The 21545-nt window shown below is 38.3% G+C and overlaps 1 protein-coding gene across 2 annotated transcripts in view; it reads left to right on the top strand.

Moving 5' to 3' along the window:
- The window catches only part of LOC121319559 (coiled-coil domain-containing protein 91-like), a 171910-nt gene that overhangs the window by 30184 nt on the left and 120181 nt on the right, over window positions 1–21545 (top strand). For both annotated transcript variants that reach the window (XM_041257129.1, XM_041257130.1), the window contains exons 2-3: window positions 2851–2895; window positions 6746–6809. In XM_041257129.1, coding sequence (XP_041113063.1) covers window positions 2866–2895; window positions 6746–6809 — 94 coding nt within the window. In that variant the 5' untranslated portion in view covers window positions 2851–2865. The remainder of the gene's footprint in view (window positions 1–2850; window positions 2896–6745; window positions 6810–21545) is intronic.

The following is a 21545-nucleotide window of genomic DNA, read 5'->3' on the forward strand; positions in this document are numbered from 1 at the left end:
ATTTGTCAGACTAAGTTACGTTGATGCATGTGCAGGGGGTCCTCCTAAGACTGACTGAAAATGCTGACTTCCTGTTGTTAAAAGTGAAGTGTAGCCGTCTTCAAAAATGCCATAATTTCTTGGCAGATTAACCGTCACACCATAGCACATTGATTTGGGTGATAACTTTTTTATTTGATTAAAAAAAATGTGGAAAAATGATTTTTTTTTTTAACGGTGTGATGTAGTAGCATAGGAAACCCCTGTAGAATCAGTTAAGGAGTTCTTATATTGCATTTTTTATGCATAAAAGGTTGAGTTTATTCAGAGTTTTTGGAACTGCACACCTCCGGGGACAGTCACACCACGGGACATTTTGACTATTTGGAGTGAAAAAAATCAAACATGAAAATTCCTTTTTTTTAAATAAAAATCACTGTAGTTAGTCCATAGTAAGTTGTTTTATGGAATATAAAATTAAATATGTCAACATTTCATTGAATATCACTTATGTTGCTAGGACATGAAAATGGATGCATCTTGTCTTTTGCCCAAGTAATTAAGACTTGTTAATTGATTAATAGTTTGAACTGCCTTTTTACGTGCAGCTGCAGGTAGTTATTACAGATGATGAAAACGTGACGGACGTGCTGAAACGCGTTGTTGATGTGATTGTGAATATCAATCAATCTTTATTTTATATAGCGCCTTTGATAGTGGAACACCGTCACAAAGAGCTTTACAAGATGCAGTAAATACAAGAAAAAACATAGTACTTCAAATAGAGAAATGCATAAAACATGATATACAGTGGAAAGTACTTGATAGCATAATACATGAAATAGTACACTAAATACAGTAGTCATGTAGAGTTGACTACCAAGCGGAATGATCACAAGCATGTATTGAATGTAATGCAGTTTGTTTCACCCTTATGTTTTAACTATGCTTTTGGTTTTAAAGGTATAGTTGATTATCCCTGGGCGGGGCTAGTGATAAGGGTGGAGATATAAACATGGTGAGGGCTCATTTTGAGAGAGAGGTTGAACAGTCCAGGGAGCCTGGAGTGTCTGAATAGTTCTGTGTTCAAGGAATATAATTGCTGTGTTATAGAGTCTGTTATTGGTTTGCCTTATTATTATTTTCAAAGTTTATTTTGTTTATTTGTTCCTGTGTTTTAAACTGCCATTATATTTTCACTGGAGGCCTTCAATAAAAGCTCTCTTCTGACATTTGAACCTTGACCTCAGTCTGTTATTTGCTACCTGTATGACAGCTTGACTTGACATCCTTACAAACCTGTTAACTGTCATTACAGTCACCACTGGGGAAGAACTCTGTCAGTGGCAATGCATTGGCCTTTAACTATGTAAATTTATCAGCTTAGCTTCAGAGATCTGACGAGATCAGACTCCAGAGTAGTACTGTGTGGCTGTTTTCCTTTAATGAGCACTGTTTTTACAAACATGTTAATAAAATCATTTTAAAACCAGCCAATAACTTGCTGACATTTGAAATGTTGATGTTGTTTATGGTAATGTTAGGGTATGCGCTCATGTTTTTATAAATACTGCAGTTAATACATTGCAACTTTTATATGCCATTATTAAAAACCACATTTTAAAATGGTTTATTTTTAGAAGTCTCAATAAACCACTTTGAATCACAAGTTGCGTAAGACACAGTCGCCTAACCCAAAAAAATATCACTGGTGTTAGAGGTCTTGTAAACTTTTCTGATTCCAAAGGCTGTGCCACCCATAGACAAGCACTACATATTTAAAACATTTTCGCAGTCTGTAAGGCTAATTTAGAATCATTATCAATCTCTTAAGACACTGCTTGCAGACTAGACAAGTGAATTAAAAGAATCGCTTTCAAAATTTCAAAGCAGATTTTGGCCAGTGTCTCATGACTTTGGTTTGTCTGGTTTTGTACAACAGTGTAAAAACTGTGCTTTAAAACCCTGTGGTGTGGTGGAGGCGACTGACAGCACTGTGACATTATGTAATGATCATACACTGTGTAATGGGTTCCTGTTATTCATCTTTCCATTGCTCTATTGTTATTTATAATTACTTTTTTCATTTTGTTATCCATCATTCAGTTTAACAGACCTCCCAAATGTATTTTGCTGTCTTCAAGGTACAAAAGTATCTATTATCTCATCAAAGTACATGATGCCATTGATAAGGACTTCACATTAAAACGGCCTCAGATTTTGCACAGTTTCTGCTTTACAGTCTAAAACAAAGATGTTGTAACAGAGCCATGTTTCTGTTAAAAATGTTTTCCTAGTTTTGTGTTCTTTCTTAATGTTTTGGCACCAGAAACATCACTGCTAATCTGACAAGTGACTAAGCCCAGTACAGTTGACATACAATTACACCAGTGGTATTACCCTTTAATTGTTTTTTCTTTTATTTATTTTTTACTTTTTTCACTATTTAAGGGTGCTGACAATCATTTTGAACCTGTCTGGATAGACATCCTCATTCGATTTAAATCATGTGAAAATATGACCTTTCAACTCGGCCAAACACACTTACTCTACGTTTATACAGGCAGGTGTGGCTGGAATGTAATGCTGTCCCATAATTTGAATAAAGTGAGGAAGTCTGTTCAGAACCAACATTTACGATTCTCCAGACAAGCCCAAAGTAAGCTCAAAGCAGGGTAAAGGCAGAGAAAAATTATACTAACTCAATATCGGTGCAACAAAACCTAAAGCTGCTTAGAATTATAGCAGACGTCCAAAAATAATAAGAAAGGTGTAAACCAATGATTTTAAATACATTTGAAGCAAAGTTTTGTAGATATTAGAATGTATAAACTAATATATGGCAAGATCATAATGTTTTCTCTATTTCAGGTTTTCACGGGAAGGATGGACGATGATGATTTTGGAGGATTTGAGGTATGTACTGAATTATAAAGCTGCATGCAGCAGTTTGATCATGGGTATTTTTTCAAACTGTTGTCCATATCTCAGAAACCATTTACATGTAGGCTTGTAACTTAACATCTTTGGCATATATGTTTTGTATCAGGATAATAATGGCCTAACATTTTGCTTTCGAATTTTATACACATAAGTGTTATACTGTATGGCTCTCTAGTTTGTTATGGGTACAATACAAAGTGAACAGTTGCTATTTGTTTTAACCACCAGTGCCACACTTTCAACACCTCATATCTTGGACATTGTTATACAGCACCTTGACCTTAATCTCTAACCTAATATGGCTACCATATTACAATTGGAATAGACAGTGAAACCTCTGGGGTTTAAATCCACATAATCCATTCTTCGGTACACAGACCCCAACAAGTTAGATCCACAGGGAAAACTGCATTTAATGGGTCCCATGAGACCAAGCTTGCCTGATCGGGGGAAAAAAATAGGAATACAACAAAGCAGGCAGCAGTGGTAGCAATGCATTGTTTTAGTACAGAGATAGCTTAAATGTTATTTTTTTTATTCAAAATATGTTGCACGAATAACCTGGTCAGGAACATTACCGGCATCAATATTTTCATTTAGACATTTTCCATATTTTTCTAAAGGGGGTTCATATTTTCACTGGCCATTACTTTCCAGTAATTTAAGGTCATGTAGGAATAAAAGGTTGAGGTAGTCTAAAATGCAAGCCAGTCTGTCTGATTGAATCTCTAAGTAAATGGTGATGATTCGGGATGCAGTGGTGGTGTTGTCTGTGAAGTTGTGTGGTATAGGACCCTGCCCAGATGGGGTGGCACTGATCCAAAGAGAACGTGGTCTTGACTTGTGAGGTTGGTTTATTAACATATTGTGTGGTTCACTGTCCATGTTGAGGTTTTCTGCCCTGTGGTTTGGTTTCGTGCCATGTGGTAAAAGTCCATTGGCGTGTATGTATGTATGTGTGTGTGTGTGTATAAAGTCTACACCCCCTTGAACTTGTTTCACACTTTGTTGTACCAGTGCTTCAGAGTTTCATGCATTTAAATGAGGATTTCTTCCACTTATCTACACACCATACCCCACACTGTTAAGGGGAAAAAATTTTTTATTGAGAAAAAGATTATATGTTAAAAATATAAATCTGAAAGATTATAATTGGATAAGTCTCCACCCCCCCTGAGTTAATACTTGGTGGAAGCACCTTTGGCAGCAATTACAGCTGAGAGTCTTTTGGGATAGGTCTCTACCAACTTTGCACACCTAGATTTGGCAATATGTAACCATTCTTCTTTACAAAACTGTTCAAGCTCTGTCAAGTTCCTCGGGGAGCATTGATTGCAGCAATCTTCAAGTCATGCCACAAGTTTTTGATTGGATTTAGGTTTGGGGTCTGACTGGGTGCCACTCAAGTACATTCACCTTTTTGTTCCTTAGCCACTCCAGTGTAGCTTTGGCTTTGTGCTTTTTGTCGTTGTCATGCTGAAAGGTGAACTTCCATCGCAGTTTCAGCTTTCTTGCAGCAGGCAGCAGGTTTTCCTCATGGACTTCTCTGTACTTTGCTCCATTCATTTTCCCTTCTATCCTGACAAGTTCCCCAGTCCCTGCCAATGAGAAACATCCCCATATAATGATATTGCCACCACCATACTTCACAGTAGGGATGGTGTTCTTTGGGTGATGCTCTTTGTTGGGTTTGTGCCAAACATAACGTTTTGAATTTAGGCCAAAAAGTTCAATTTTAGTTTCGTCAGACCACCAAAACTTTTGCCACATGTCTACAGAATCTCCTGAGTGTTTTTTGGATACTTCAAACGGGATTCAAGGTGGTCTTTCTTGAGTAAAATACAGGCCAGATTTGTTGTCATATGCACACTTTGACCAGTCTTGCCCATAAAATTCTGTAGCTCTTGCAAAGTTGCCATTGACCTCTTGGTAGCCTCTTTGATCAGTCTCCTTGCTCGTTCATCCAGTTTGGAGGGACGGCCTGATCCAGGCAGGGTCTTGGTGGTGCCATAAACCTTTCACTTCTTAATAATTGTCTTGACCGTGCTCCAAGGGATATTCAAGGCCTTTGATTTTTTTTTATACCTATCCCCTGATCTGTGCATTTCAACAAGTTTGTCGCAGAGTTCTTTTGAAAGCTCCTTGGTGCTCATGGTTGAGTCTTTGATTTGACATGCACTACCCAGCAAAGAAAGTCTACAGGAACTGCTGAATTTATCCTGAAATCACTACAGTTTAGCACCAGTGGAGAAAACTTAAATTGGTGTGTGATTTTGAGGGCGATCGGTACACCTGTGCTAATTTAGGATTGCTATTACAAGGGGGGTGGACACTTATCTAGTCAAGCTATTTCAGTTTTTATTTTTAATTAATTTTCTACAAATTTCTAGATTTTTTTTTTTTCACTTGGAAGTTGTCAGGTAGGATGTGTAGATGAATGAAAAAAAAAAATATTTTAATGCATTTTAATTCCAGGCTTTAAGGCAACAAAAGGTGAACATTTTGAAAGGGTTGTAGACTTTCTATAGGCACTGTATGTATGTATGTATATACACAGTGGCTCTCAAAAGTATTCACCCACCTTGGACTTTTCCACATTTTATTGTGTTACAATATGGAATCAAAATGAATTTAATTAGTAGTTTTTGCCACTGATCAAGACAAAAAAATCCATAATGTCAAAGTGGAAAATTTAAAATCTACAAATTGTTCTAAATTAGTTAGGGTTCTGATTTTAGGGTTAAGACTAGAAAGTTTTTACCCAGAACTTTAAAATTTTTAAATTAAGCTTAAATTTATGTTCTGTTCCTTAGGACATTTTACTATCCAATAGTCGAGACCAAAGAAAACAAACAGATTTTTTTCTATTTCCTGCTAGGGATTAATTTCTCTGCCTGGGTATGCATTGGAGCCATCGTATCTATCTAAACCAATAAGCATGATTTCTGTTATATGTAAACTTATGGAAACTATAATAAGATCCAAAATGGAAAATTACCTATATGGTAACAGCATCCTGGGAGACAGTCAGTATGGTTTTAGGAAAGGGAGATCGTGTCTAACTAACCTACTTGATTTTTTTGAGGATGCAACAAAGCATATGACATGGTTTATTTAGATTTACTGAAAGCTTTTGACAAAGACCTGCATAAAAGATTAATTCTCAAACTGAACGCAGAGGCATTGAAGGAAATGCATGCATATGGATTAGGGAGTGGTTAACATGTAGAAAACAGAAAGCACTGATAAGAGGAGAAACCTCAAAATGGAGCGAGGTAACCGGTGGACTGTTAGAGGGATCAGTATTAGGTCCTCTGCTCTTCCTAATCTACATTAATGACTTAGATGCTGGTATAGTAAGTACATTTGTTAAATTTGAAGACAACAAAAGATAAAAAAAAAGTCATTCTACAGAAATAAACCCCATCAATTACCTGTACAGTAGAATGTGTGTTAGGTTTCAGACATCTTTTATGTATAACATGGTCATTTTGCCACCAAATGTGTTTGTTGGATTGTTTGAATATTTGTCCCAGCTCTATAAACAATTGGTTTACTAAAAAAATACACAAGCAACAATATGATTACATTCTTTAATTTACACACACCCATATTAACACAACCACAAGCCTTTTTATTCCTGAGGAAGCCAGACACACTCAGGATAGGACAGGTTCAACTGGAATTAAAAACAAGGTCGGGGTGCGTGCTTTGGAACTTTAAATAAAATAAATTGGTGTCTGAATTAGATGCATAGTTATTTCAAGTTGTGACTTGGAAAGTACCAAGTAGAAGTTGTTAACTAATCTGTTTCTTGTTCCAGACTGCTGAGACATTTGAAAGTGGAGATGTGTCCCCGGCGATACCATGGGCTGCCTTTTCAGCAGGTATTATTATTATTTTGTGTTTTGTTTATACAAAAAAATACTTACAAAATCAGTGAGAACTTTGAAGTGAGACTGCATGTTGATTTGAAAAACAGGTGAAACTGACTATGCCAAAATATGAATCATGTTAAAATGTGTTGTATACTGTGCTAGCATGGTCAGAACTAGACAAAATAAACTTTACTATAAAGCTGGTGTTTCCAATAGCCATGTTTATATTTATACTAGTGTATAATTACTTGTCTGTTAGCTAGATTTTTACACATAAAAATAAGAACACACACAAAAAATAACCCAAAGACACAATAATGCTGCTTTTTACAAGTAAAAAATATAAGACAACTATAAAGGCTTCCAAGAAAACATGGTTCAGTCATCACAAGTAATCACTAATACAGCTCGCTACGTTTCCTATAATTAGTTAATGGGTTACTTAAGTTGCATCTTATACAGACCTTAATCTTACGCTGAAGACTAAGTGCATTGATCTTTGTTAGACACAGCTGAGGAGCTATAGGCTAATTTGTGGATTTTGAACGTTAGCAGAGGTCAAAGGTTCTGGGTGATGACAGTTTTTTATAGTGCAGACATGTTAATGCCATTTTTTATAGCGCACATATGACTTCCTATATGTGTTTCCTATGAACCATGACTCTATCTCTAATCCTTGAGGTGCAAGGAGACAGTTTTTAGTTTGACCTTTTAGAGAGGTCAAAGGTCGCGGGTGATGACATTTTTTCATACAGCATATATGACTTCCTATACGTGTTCCATTATAACTTTGACCACATCGGTATGCCTAGGAGATACAATTTAAACAATAATTCCAATATGGATGGCAAAACATGTGACCAATCTGCTTTAGATTTTAGTGGTTATTACTTTATTATGGGCGGCACAACTGTACCAACATTGAAGAGCATATGTGCTACACTGTTGTTATTATCGGTCATAAAAGTCATTTTTCAATTATCAATATGGCTGCCAAACCATGTGACCAAAACAAGCCATTTTTAAATCGACAGTTCTTCACATTACCCTCTGCTGTCATACTCAGTTTCATGTATCTAGTCTATAAATTAAAGATTTATAGTTTAATATATGTAAATATAGCACTAGTGAAATTGTTGTTTTGCTCGCTGTATCCATGTTTTTTAACAAAAAAGCTGGGATTTTACAAGCTTTAGAAAGGACCTTCTCATGAGCAAAAATAACAATTTTGATGCCGATCAACATTGCAGTTTCAGACAAGAAGATCTTTGAATATTTTGCGCAAATCCAATGTGCATCATGAAATTGTTTTGTTTGCTGCGTCCATGTTTTTTAATGAAAATGTGGGGATTTTACAAAACTTAGAAAGGACCTTGTCATGAGCAAACGTGACAATTTTGTTGCCGATCAATGCTGCGGTTTCAGACAAGAAGATCTTTGAATAACACTGTTCTGTTATGGGTCATAAGTCGTTTTTTAATTATCAGTATGGCTGCCAAACCATGTGACCAAAACACACCATTTTGAAATCGACAGTACTTCACATTACCCTGTACTACCATACTCAGTTTCATGTCTCTATAGTCTATTGCAGTATGGATTTATACTTAAATATATGAAAATATAGCACTGTAACAAAGTGCCCGCCCCTGTGTATATTATCTGTTATGTGTTGCGTGTGGTGTGTTTAAATGTTGGTGTATAGACATTGGTACACGGGATATAAACGGGTCTGTGTAACACGAGTGTTTAAAAATGTATATGTGTATTTAGGCACGAGGATTGCACAGCACTTCACGTGCAAGTAAAATGTAGTAATATGTGAGCACGGGGAATTGCACTTTATTAATTCACGTGCTGGGATTCAAGTGAATAATTAATTGGTAATTGAATCCCAGCACAATAGTATATATAGATGCACGTTGTCACATACTGGGGGTGGGGTGTTCGGTGAGCAGAGAACGGGATTGGAGACGGAGGAAATAAGTATAGTAGTAATAATAATAATAATAATAATAATAAGAGAAAGTATCTGCTCACCGTGTTTGTCCGTGTCTGTCCGTGCACCGTTTTAAGTTTAGTCTGTTTTTGTTTGTCTATTTATTTTGGCGTAGAGTGCCGTGTCCTGTGTTTTCGTGTTTGTTTAAACCTTTTATTTTGTAATAAACCGGCGCCAACAGGCGTCTTCATCATTTCATTTCACATCATCGTCTTTGTATATTTCATTCCTTCCTGGTTCTGACGCCGCCCACTTGGCCGTCTTTGTGACAAGCACTCATGAAATTTTTATTTTGCTCGCTGCAGCCATGTTTTTTAACGTAAAAGCAGGGATTTTACAAAACTTAGGGAGGACCTTGTCCTGAGCAAACCTGACAAATTTGGTGCCGATCAACATTGCGGTTTCAGACAAGAAGATCTTTGAATATTTTGCGCAAATTGTTCTGCAGCCCAGCCACGGAGAAGCAATCACCGTGAATCTTGGGAATCCTCTCCAGCTCGGCTGTATTTTGAAGACTGGTCAGTCGATAAACTCCTGAAAACTCTTTTTAAAAGAGGTATTCCGATTCCAGCGGACAGTGAACGCAAGTCCATGTTTATTCTATAGTGCAACAGCATTTCAGCCAAACCTATCTTTTCTCATCAGCCCGTAGCGACATCATCAGCATTTCAGGAATCCACGCCACACTGCATCCTTGCAGCAAGCCGCCCCATCAACCAGCTCAGATCCTCAGCAGCCAGCAGCCTCAATCTCTCCAGCTCCTCAGCCACCAACCGTCCAAGATCCACTCTACGATCTACATCAGGCAATTCTCAAGGACATTAAACAACTCAATTCAACCTGTTGCCGATGCCATCTCAGATTTCAGCACCAGCCTGGGAAATCTGGACTGACGAGTTATTGTATGGAAGTTAATTTGTCCGTCCCTTCAGCCACCATTTCTGTCATTACTCCAGCAGCCGCTGCAAGCTCTACTGCATCCATCATTTCTGCCGTTCCAGCAACTCCTGTCCCTAGTCGACCTGCCAGTCTACAGCTTGGCTTCTGCTTCTTGTGCTGGCTCCACCTCTGCTTTATCTGTTCACAGGCACTCCCTGTCTCCTCAACTGAGACCCAGTATCATTGAAGGTAAAGATGTTAATTTAGTTTCTATTCTTATTACCACTTCGGAATTTTTAGATCAGAGAATCATCGACTGCAGGGCTCTTTCTGTAATACTGAAACCCAGGAACCCTAGGCATCTTAAAAATCTTATACTGGGAGAATTTGTGCTGGCTTTTTCTGTTTACAGCGATGTAATGTGTGAATCATATCCCAACCGTCGGCATGAACTGGACTCCTGTGTTCAAAATAGTAGTACCACAAATCATTTTCAGCTAAAGCAGACTCAGTTCTCACCATGGATTATATCATCATCAACTGGTCCCAATCTGATCCACATCTTTTCAATAAAGTTTTCAGTGGGCTCAGAGCAAATGCTTGTGGCGTGTGCGCATCCACTGCACACTCAACCTCCCTCTGCCTGCCTCAGACAAACCATTTTTCATGCCAACTCCACCTCGCTTTAAAGACCATCTTTCATCATTTAACCATATTCATTCTTCTAGAATCTAGAATCTTCCAGAATCTTCTCACAGTAACCCTTCATCTTATGTTTACGGATGTGTAATCAAATTTTCTGGCGGCAGACAGCTCTGCAATAACTTCAATGAGAAATACTGCTCTCTGGATCATTGTAGATATATTCATATGTGCAGTTTCTGCGGCTACACCCACTCTCGGTCCATCTGCCCATTAGCTTCCAAATGACTCTCTCTTCTTTTAACAGTGTTCACACCTATATCTATCCTTACACTGAATAATTTATTGTAAAATCGCCCAGACCGTATTTTCATCAAATATCTCATCTACTACCTTTCTGATGTTTTTTTCTGCAGGAATTGAACACACCCCTTCATCACTGCACATCACTGCACATTCAAATATCAAAGAACCTGCAATAGTTAAAACTCTCATCAAATCAGAAGTATCTAAGGGGTTTATGTTTGGCACCCTTATCATCGTCCCCCCCCCCCCCCCCCCCCCCCCCCCCCCCCCCCCGTTTTGCATTAACTGGTATAACTACCAGAACGATGTCTGGTAAAAAACGGCTCATCATTGGTCTATCAGCTCCTCATAAAAGCCTTTTCAGCAGCATTAACTCTCCAATCCTTTTAGATCCATTCTTCCTCCACTCCATCACCATCTTCGATGCCATCAACTCACTCAATTAAGACTGCTTGCCGAGGATCCTGGTTAGCCAAAGCAAATATTTCAGATGCATTTTAAAGTCATGCCCATTATCCCCTCCCTCCGTCACCTCTTCAGGATATGTAGGAACAATAAATTCTATTTTTCCACCCAGCTGACTTTTGTCTGCCGCAGCAGCCCCAAGATTTTTGACTCTCTTTCTGAAGCTTTATGTTGGATTCTGTTAAATATTCACCACATCCCTTTCCTTCTCCATCTCCTTGAAGATTTTCTTCTGGTTTTGCCTCCCTCGGATCCCCCAGCTCAAGCAATCACAACTCTCAAAACCCTCTTTTAAATCAGTGGGCGTTCCACTTTCAGAAGACAAAACCATCAGACCAATGGACACCCTGGAATTTCTCAGAATCACACCCAATACCATGCACTTCGAAGCCCACCTTCCTCCCAGCAAGCTCACTCGCATCCGTTCTCTCATTCAAGAATTCCAGATTTCCAACACTGTCAAGAAACGTGATCTTCTTTCACTGCTCGGTCACTTCAACTTCGCTATTCATATCATTCCGCATGGCAGGACATTCATTTCTCGTCTTCTTGCTCTATCTGCCAAAGTAAAAAATCTCAACTCTTTTGTTAACATTTCAGCAGAGGCAAGAAAAGAAATCAGGATGTGGTCCTCTCTGTTACAACACTGGAATGATTTATCTCTTTTCTATGACGACTTCATCTCAGCCCAGCATGACCCATTTCTGCACACCGACGCATTCTTCTCTGGTTTTGGCGGGTTCTTCTCTCAGCAATGGTTTTCCTCAGTTGAAATGTACCGCCCTACTAGAAATCTATCCATAGTGGTGGCGGCTCATTTATGGGGACCCTGCTGGAAAAAGAAGTCAATTTTATTTTACTGTGATTAATCATGCAGTTATTACCCTGCCTCGTCTGGATCTGCGTATGTAACAACTTCATCATTCAAGCCTGTAATAATGCTGCCGATGCCCTTTCTCGTCTTCTGATTCCCAGGTTCAGATGTCTGGTTCCATCTTCTCAGCGTTTCCCTCTGGCAGTCTCTCCATTCAGCAAACTCGTGATGAGATGAACCCAGCTATTCAAAACCTGTTCACTGTTGCCTAGGGATACATTATCAACACCCTCGCGCCTTCTACTCATTCCTCCTTCTCATCTTGTTGGCCTACCTTTTCATTATTCTGCAATCAAAACCGGGTTCCTCCAACTCCATTCAACCTGGACTTTATGCTTGCCTTCCTCGTTCACGCAAAAGACTGCCTTCACTTATCCACAGGAACTATTTAAATCCTATTAATCTTCTATTAATATCCTATTAATATATCAATTCTTCACCAAGGTTGTTTCAACACCTTCAATGATCTAGTTATGGAGTTTATCTATCTGATTGCCTTTTTTGGTTTCCCCCGTGCTCCGAGTTTGCAATTCCTTCCCAATCCAGTTTCCCTTCAGTAGGTATTTGTTGCAGTGATCTGTCCTTAGTTCTTAACTCTCTTTATATCCTTTTCCTCCGTATTTCCAAACGAAGCAGTTCTGTCAAGGATAGCTCATTCTGCTCTGCAAGCTTAATTCTCATTTATTCTTCGGATCCTTTAATTAACAGCAATCATTGTGTAGTTACAAGAAGTTACAAGGAGCTGGTTTTTGTCCCACCTCTCGTATCTCATCTCTAAAGCAAGTGTACGCCCGCAGTTCTACACTTCCCATTCTTTTCGCATAGGCGCAGCTACCTCCGCAGCCAAAGCTAACATCAATCAACATTTGATTAAAACAATGGGGCGCTGGACATCCTCTGCAGTAGAAACCTACATTCACTCCTGTCTCTCTGACATTTCCACAGCTCAACAGAATATTGCCAGTATGCCCGCAGTGGGGGCTATCTCTCTGCCTGGGCCACCAGAGATCCCCCCCCCCCCCCCCCCCCCCCCCCCCCCCCCCCCCCCCCCCCCCCCAAAAAGAGGTTTTCTTTCCACAGAGTGGTAGATCACACATCATCTAAAAAAGAAAAGGGCTCCTTCTTTGAGCTATGGGATCCTGATGTTTACTAATACCACTTGGGGCACCAGTAGCGTGAACAGGGTCATACAAATACATAAGTGGCGCTCCTGTTATGCTGCTCTCCATATACTGTATGTACATATTTTCAGTTGTAATAATTGCTAGTCCTCATGAAAATAAACGTAGTACTCCATTGTATCTGCAAAAGGATTTGTATCTGCAATTTGAATTTATTTTTAAATTCATATTTGTTTGTTAATTTATGAATAATACTGTTAGTTTCTTACATTTTGTCTTTTTTGGTTCTTTTTTACTTTTCTTTCTTGATCTCCTCTTTCTATGTCAGTCCAAATGCACAGCTGCTACATAGGACTACATTGATTTTTATAGTGTGTTCAATTGTTAACACAGTGCTCAATTGTCTATTTGGGACCCCACTGCGCCGTCAGAATATCAGAATTGCTTTGGTGAATATGTTGATGATACCATACCTCGAAATTTATGCCAACCCATGGCGACAGGGCAGGTGCTCTAGAACTGTGCAAGACATGTCTTCAGAATACAATTTCAACACTTTTTTTTTTTTTTTTTTTTAACATCTTCGCTCCATTTATACTCCACAAAATAGGGGGCAAATGCCTTTTGCGCTTGCACTCGCATTTGTGCTGTGATCAGAATACAGCCCTATAATTGCTATAATTATTATTTTGTATTAAAATATTTTTTTCAATTGTGGGATTGGATGCTATGATCGTAAGGACTGTAAGCGAAGGGTTTATTGAGTAATCTAAAGAGTGATTTTAGCTATTTGCTGACTTTGGTGATTTGTCAGCCACAGTCTGGTGGTATATGCCAAAATAAATAAAAGATGGCTTTTGCTTGCTTGCCCATCCCTGCCAAACTTAAATTCAAAATAATAAATCTTTATTAAAACCCACACAGCTAAACAAAACACTGTGCCAAAGCTATACGGCTGCAATCGGCCACCTCCCTCCTTGAATAATCCCCCCTCTGTAAAACCAATTTCCCCATGAGTCCCATATTGTCCCTTTTTATTTTTACTTCTTGTGGATGGGGTGGAGGACGGGTCAGTTTAGGTTCCTGCACCTCTATCATGGGACTGAGAACCGACGACAGGGGACCCGGGTGATGTAGACGGGTCGTTGGGAGCACAGGTTGGCGACCGGGTAGGTGCAGCAGCAGGCAGCAGTTTATCCTTTGGCACAGCGCTCCAAAAGTGAAGCTTTACCACTTTAGAATAGACTTCAATCTGCCATCTTCCCAGAGTTCAAAGGTTTCCATTCGAGAAGCTGCTTCAAAAGGGTCAGCCAGAAATCTAATCTCTGGTCTTTTCATTATTTTATTTTTAGTTTCCGCATTTCAATTGAGTTTTTTATTTAATTGGTAAGATTATTATTTTGTTTCTGTTTTAGTTTTTGTTTAAAATTTTTATTTAGTTTTTTTCAGTTAACTAAATTCAGAAAGATATATTTCAGTTTTATTGTTCGGTTTCAGTATCTTTTCATTTTAACCCTTTGCAGTCCATTTATTTAGCACTTGTAAAGCACGTCAGGTCCAGTTTATTTTCACATGCGCTGTTTATTTTACACACGCTGTTTAAAATATTTTTTGCAATTCAATGCCTTTTAAACCTGAGTGCTGTATCTTCAACAAAGCCCCACCCCTTGTTCGCTGTATTTCACATACCTCTTTATAGACGTGTATACTGATACATCCTCTCCTGATCACTCGTTTTATCGCCAAGCTCCTCAATAATGTAATCCAAGTCATTATTTTATTACTATAACATCTCAAAAAAACTCTGCAAATGTCTGTGATACTCTTTGTTATCAAAATGTTTTCTCTGTTTTTTCCAGAGAAAAAACGACTGGGTACCTGTGCTTTATATCTTTTTTAATGATGTCGGACAAGGTCCGACAATAGTATCTCAAAGGGTTAAGAGACTTTTTTAGGTTTATGCTGAGTTTCTTCGGTGGTGGTCCAGTTGGTCAAGTTATAAATACTTATCAGATGTTACTATGGTGACCAGGGCCTACTTCTCTTAACCTAAAGTAGTATAACATGGTTTAAAATGAAAATACACGTTGCTTTCAAAACTGCATATTTCAGACCTATGTTGCTAATAGAATTCCAAAATACAGTAGGTAAGATTTACAGAATTATTTTGTTAGCTATAATTACTTTAACATCTGCACAAAAGAGTAACAACATTAATTATAGAGCTTGTAATCTTTCTCAACTACAGGGGTCATGGAGTTGGCTCCCCATTTTTACTGTAACTGCACATGCCTTAGCTGCAATATACATAGGCACTTACAATTACTGTTAATTTTATTTTGAACTGCACATCGCAACCAAAAATATACAAAACAATTAAAAACAAAGCATTAATATCATACTGTTGTTATCATATACACATGCATTGCACAATAACACAATGCAAACTAAATATCTACATTGCTGAAGCGGTTTTTATTTTAGTCAGCAAGGTGTTCACTTGTGGTAGCAACGCACTAGCAAAAGTCACAGGGCAGTGACGTTGGCTCCCTAGCAACACGCCTGTTGGGAGTGGATTCTTTCAATGCAGCGGGTTTGGGCATTTGAGAAAGGAGAGGAAGACTCCTTAATTGCAGACTGAAGTTGAGGAGAACCAATTGCCCTCCGCTGTACGAATTAAAATGGTGTACTACTCTTTATACGAAAAAATGAGAAAAAGCAGGGTGCGTAGAGGACTTATACTGGACCCTGACGCCCCTGATACAATGAGGGAGTAGTTATACGGTAAATTTATTTGTTAGCCTATTTGTTTTTCTATGGGTCTCTCGCTCTATCGTGGCCCTCGACATATAGCGGATTTGTATTGGACCCCGACACCCGCGATATATCAAGTGGGTGGTGTCTTACCACTCTATAAAACTAAACCCTGCTACAAAATTAAAACAAAGGCAAGGCACTGTTTGAGAGGGGGTAGACAATTTGAATGCAAGCACACATCTTAGTGAAACACAGAGTTTCATACACATATCTGTCACATTCACACAACAACCATAGCTTACATTGCTAGCCAAAACAAAAACATATACGGTAAATATTATAAAACAAACTGCATTAATTTTGCTGAATTTAGGTGAAATTCGTTGCTGTTTCAGGTACATCATCAGTAAAGTGGTTGTATTGTAGCTAGCACAATCAGACCTGTAATGTAATTATATAGGTCTTCAGTGTGCAGTTTGCAAACATGTACTTTCCTTTTAAAAAATCTAGTACCACACTATGAAAATAAAAGTTTTTACTTTCCTTCCCTTCCAGAAAAATGGTCACACTTTCACTGCTTGGGTCATTGGTACAATTTGAATATGAGTCTTTTGTCAGCCCTCTCATGTTCTGGCAGCTGGGGCTCGTGCTCACCTGCTATTGAGGCAGCTCACTTACCCATGTCTCCCAGTCTCTTCTCCCTTCCCTCCATTTCATCTGTCTCAAAAAATAAGATTTTGCATTTAATAGATACATGTTAATTTATATAATTTTTATCATACCTTTCTTTCAGGGGTTAGTTTGTAAAAAATAAATAAATAAACAAATAAATAGGTACTGGATCTTACAATGAAGGCGGGAGATAGCATTTTTGTTGCCAAAAAAAAAAAAAAAAAAAAAAAAAAAGAACGCCATGTACAATACAAGCTAGTTTGCTGTGCCTTGGATTGAATGAAAAAGTGTTCTGTAACAATATATTTTAGGATGCAACATCATTAACGATGAGGCATCTAAACTACAAGCAGGGAACAGGTGTGGGAGGTGAAACTAACTACTAATCAAATTAGTCTGACATTGACACAAAAAGCCCATTGTGGGAACTAACTAGAAGAATGTTGTATGTCTTAGTAGAGAATATATCACTGGTCCTTGAGCTCAGATTTTGTAAAAAGAAGTTTCAAGGATGTGATGAAAAACCAAAAAAATAAACCAAATACCGTGAACGGTATGTGGGTGAGAAAATTATTTAATGTTCAATATTTGTTCATTTTAATGAATACTGAACACTAAATTGTATGGCCCCATAAAATAGAAAATACACTCTCAACCCTGAGATTTTCATTCTCAGCTAACCAGCCATTTCCCCTCAAAAACATGGCACTGTTAGTGTTTATGTTTGTAGAAGGAACTCAATCCCATCCCAAAAGGGGTTAAACAATCCCATTAAATAAAATATGATCTCCAGTGGGGAATCCAACTTCTGACATTACATTTTTTTGAACACCTCAAACGGACAAAATCATTAACACTTAAAAAGAAGTGGGTGTGACTGGTTTATAATTTATGTTTGTCTTAGAAGTCAGAAGGAGTAAGGATTTTTGAAAGGAAAACCACAAATACCGTTATTTTAGACAACCCCAGTGAAGACAGATTTATCAGCCTTTGGTTTAACTAGATTATACAGAAAGAAAATGCATTTTAATCATGATCTATGGTCCATATTATTAACAGGAAATACTTTATATATAAAAAAAAAAAAAAAAATGCCACTGTTAATAAATTGTAAAATTACCCATTAATTATAGAACAAATTTGTTGATAAAGCTTCAAATTAAAAACGTGATGTACCGGTACAGTTAGTAAATTGTGAACTTAATATGAAAAATGAATTGCAAATGATAATCACAGAAAAACTTCTGACTGCATAGTTGTAAAGAGTTTACAGGTTATTGTTCTGACTGCAATAATTATGAGTTTTCTGACAAGTACCATAAATATTGCTGACAGTGAAACTCATTTATGACAGGGCACTAAACGTTATGGTGCACCATAATTGCAATTGCTGTGCACATTCATGATTTCCGTATTTACTATTGCAATTGTATTCATTATCGCATGAAATAGAGGGCATATTATGGCACACACTGATTTTATTGTGCCACACTATGATAATCAGAATGAATATGTGATTCATATGGTAATGCATGATAATGTATTTAAATGGGGCACCCCGCTCTGGATAATGAGATGAGCTTCATTCACACCATATTTACTAAAGGGAGCTAATCACAGTGTGCACCTTAAAGTGAGCGATAATTAGTTAGTTTAGAAACCAGGCTTCAACCACTGATAGGCACACTATTTAAACCTATTTTTCTGGGCTGAAATCTCTCTGGTATCATGGAAGCATTACTTGCATTAAAGTTTTCATATAGAGCAGTGAAAATAACAGGTTATATTAAGTGTGAATAAACGTGTTAATGTTATCATTTGTTAGGTTGTATTTTATAGTTCATTACATTGGTACAAATAACAGAGTGGTTAAATAAAAAACTGGACCAAACAAAGTATTATAATTTAAAACAACCTCCTCAGCTAGAATTTCTAACTCCAATGCGTGCAGTTTCACTTTACGTTGCCTCTGCCTGTCCCCAGCGGAGGACTACGTCTGTTGATCACTCATTTTCAGTCAATGTAAGCCAGCTCCACCTTTCACAATAAGCCAAAAGATACGCCTGGACTGCTGTGGTTTTTTATATCACGGTGGTCATTGGTAAATCTTGGATATTATCGTGCACATTAAATTATCACTGACAATAGTAGTGTGCACGCTATGGTATGTTAATTAGCCAAGTAATGTGCACCTAAATTAATATGTTTTCTGTTAGTAAATGGGACTGTACATTTTGATTTATGGTGCATGTTAGGCTCAATTTTGAATTTATGGTGCATGTCATGCTCATTCAGGTTTGGAGCAGAGCATGTGAGTGGAGTACAGCACTTATAAATGCTGCTTCTGACTCTCTTCCTCTTTTGAAACCGCTCGCTCCAAGGCTTTTATTTCCCCAGTCCGTTCCGCTCCACTCGCACTCTGCTCTCGTGCTTCTAATTCTGCAGCCAGCTCCACTCAAGCTCCACTCCACTGCTAGTGTAAATCACTTAAAAATGTAGAGGTGTGTGAACCGGTTCCTTTGAAATCGGGTACCCGGTTCCTGCTTTGGTGCCGACGAGCTGAAATCGTGGCAATCGTGAAATCGTGTCGTGTTCTGCTTCAGGTTGTCTTGCGAATGATCCTATTGAGGTGCAACAGATTCACTTTACCCAAAGTGTTTTCATCACTCAAAACTTTAAAAGCCCTGTTATTGCTGTAATAAATATTTTGCAGATTTTCTCTAAAGCATGAACGTGTCAATTATAGTTATCAAATGTATTTTTGACAGAAATTAATGTTTTAATAATCAGTTTTACAAAAAACATAATAGCACCCACTGGAACCGGATCCCTGATCCGCACGGGGTATACATTGGGCTATGTAGCACAAGTGTTGTTAAAATGTATATTTGTATTTAGGCACAGGGATTGCACAATCACTTCACGTACAAATACAATATGTATTAGGATGTGGGTACGGGGATTGCACAAATTAGTTCACATGCTGGGATTCAAGTGAATGATAAATTAGTAATTCAATCCCAGCACAGTGGGGCTAGGTGTTTGGTGAGTGGAGAATGGGGGAGAGGAAAGTAAAAACTAAAAACAAACAATGATACTTGTTTGTTTCGTGTTTGTCCATTGTTTGTTTGGGGATAGGGGGTCTAGCGGTGAGGACACAGCCCAAGATCACTGGAGAAGGTTGTGGAGTTGGTCCTCTACTACCTAGAGGCAGATATGGAGAGAACAGCAGCCCAGGTATCAGTGTCTCCCGTGCGAGAGGGAGAAGGCACGCCTTGGTAGGCCTGCTCGCCGTCATCTGGGGTTGCCCGTGTGCTATTGCCCGGACATGCCTGCCCTGGAGGTCCTTTACTGCTGACCAGGGATTTTCTGGGGCTGGAGAAGCCAGCCTGGGAGCCATTGATGGCTCTGCTGACAGCATTTCCGCTGGCAGCTGGGAAGCTGGCAGCATTGCCACCAGCAGCTGAACAGTGGCAGAGGCATCTGATTGGCCCCAAATTTATTCTGCAGCATAACAACGACCCCAAACCTACAGTGAAAGCCATTAAGAACTATCTTCAGCGTAAAGAAGAACAAGGAGTCCTGGAAGTGATGATATGGCCCCCACAGAGCCCTGATCTCAACATCATCGAGTCTGTCTGGGATTACATGAAGAGAGGGAAGCAACTGAGGCTGCCTAAATCCACAGAAGAACTGTTGTTAGTTCTCCAAGATGTTTGGGCCAACCTACCTGCCGAGTTCCTTCAAAAACTGTGTGCAAGTGTACCTAGAAGAATTGATGCTGTTTTGAAGGCAAAGGGTGGTCACACCAAATATTGATTTGATGTAGATTTTTCTTCTATTCACTCACTTTGTATTTTGTTAATTGATAAATATAATCTATTAACATGTCTATTTTTGAAAGCATTCTTACTTTACAGCATTTCTTCATACCTGCCTAAAACTTTTGCACAGTACTGTGTGTGTGTGTGTGTGTGTGTGTATATATATCCATTTTATAACGTTTATTAATGTAAATATAATGGTCACTCTGGTTAGTGCTACACAGGTGAAACGCTGCATTTTTTTTTTTTTTAAATAGACACATGCACAAATATATTTAACCTTTATTTCTTGACATCCTTCATCAAATTCATTTTTTCTCAACATTAACGTGATAATACATTTACATATACCGCAAGGTTTCCCGCTGCCAGTGTAATATGAAAAACCACACGTTTATTGCTTTCCACTACCGCTCCTGGTGTAATCAGACCTTTATGCTTACATGCACTACACAATTCTTTGTATGGATCAGTTATTGAAGTTTATTAGAAAGCTAACCTTGTTCTAACTTTTTGTATTCACTGAAGGTTAAGCTGCATGAACAAAATAATTTCATATATATGTTTACAAGTTTTAGGTTAATAAATACCTAAAGTTTTACTACACACTTTCCCATTGTGTATGATGAGTCAATAGAAACATACTTTAATTAATACCAGTCAGCTGGTTCCAAAATCTTCATTGGAATACTAGTTTCATACACATTTCTCTGTATAAACAAATATGTCAGTGTGCTGTAGGGGCAGTCTTCAAAACACAGAGCAGCACTGTTACAGGTCATTGTGAGACAGTCATTGAGATTTTACCATAATAACGTGCCAGCTAAAGGGGAGGATAGTATACCTGTAAAATCATTAAACATAATCAGTAACTAACTGCAGCTCTGAAAACAGGAAATATGTTGGAGGTACAAATCACAGGGTTCACAACCCTTATTGTTTTTGTGGTTTTTGTTTTCTGTTCCTAGCTTTTAGAAATCATGGGTGGTTTAAGGAACCTGGAACATTTCTTGTTTATCAATAGCAAGTTATCTGTTTTTGTGATGAATTCACACATGTTTTCTTTTTACTATAAACTTCCTTGAAGTGCTATACAATGTAATGGTTGATTATTACAAGCACCCGCCTGGAATAAAAACAAGTAATACCCCATTCATAAAACAGGAGCTTTTCTGTAAGACAAATGGAAGACTACCAGGTGAATTC

The sequence above is a fragment of the Polyodon spathula genome, chromosome 8 (genome assembly GCF_017654505.1).
Source record: "Polyodon spathula isolate WHYD16114869_AA chromosome 8, ASM1765450v1, whole genome shotgun sequence".
NCBI classification, from domain to species: Eukaryota; Metazoa; Chordata; class Actinopteri; order Acipenseriformes; family Polyodontidae; genus Polyodon; species Polyodon spathula.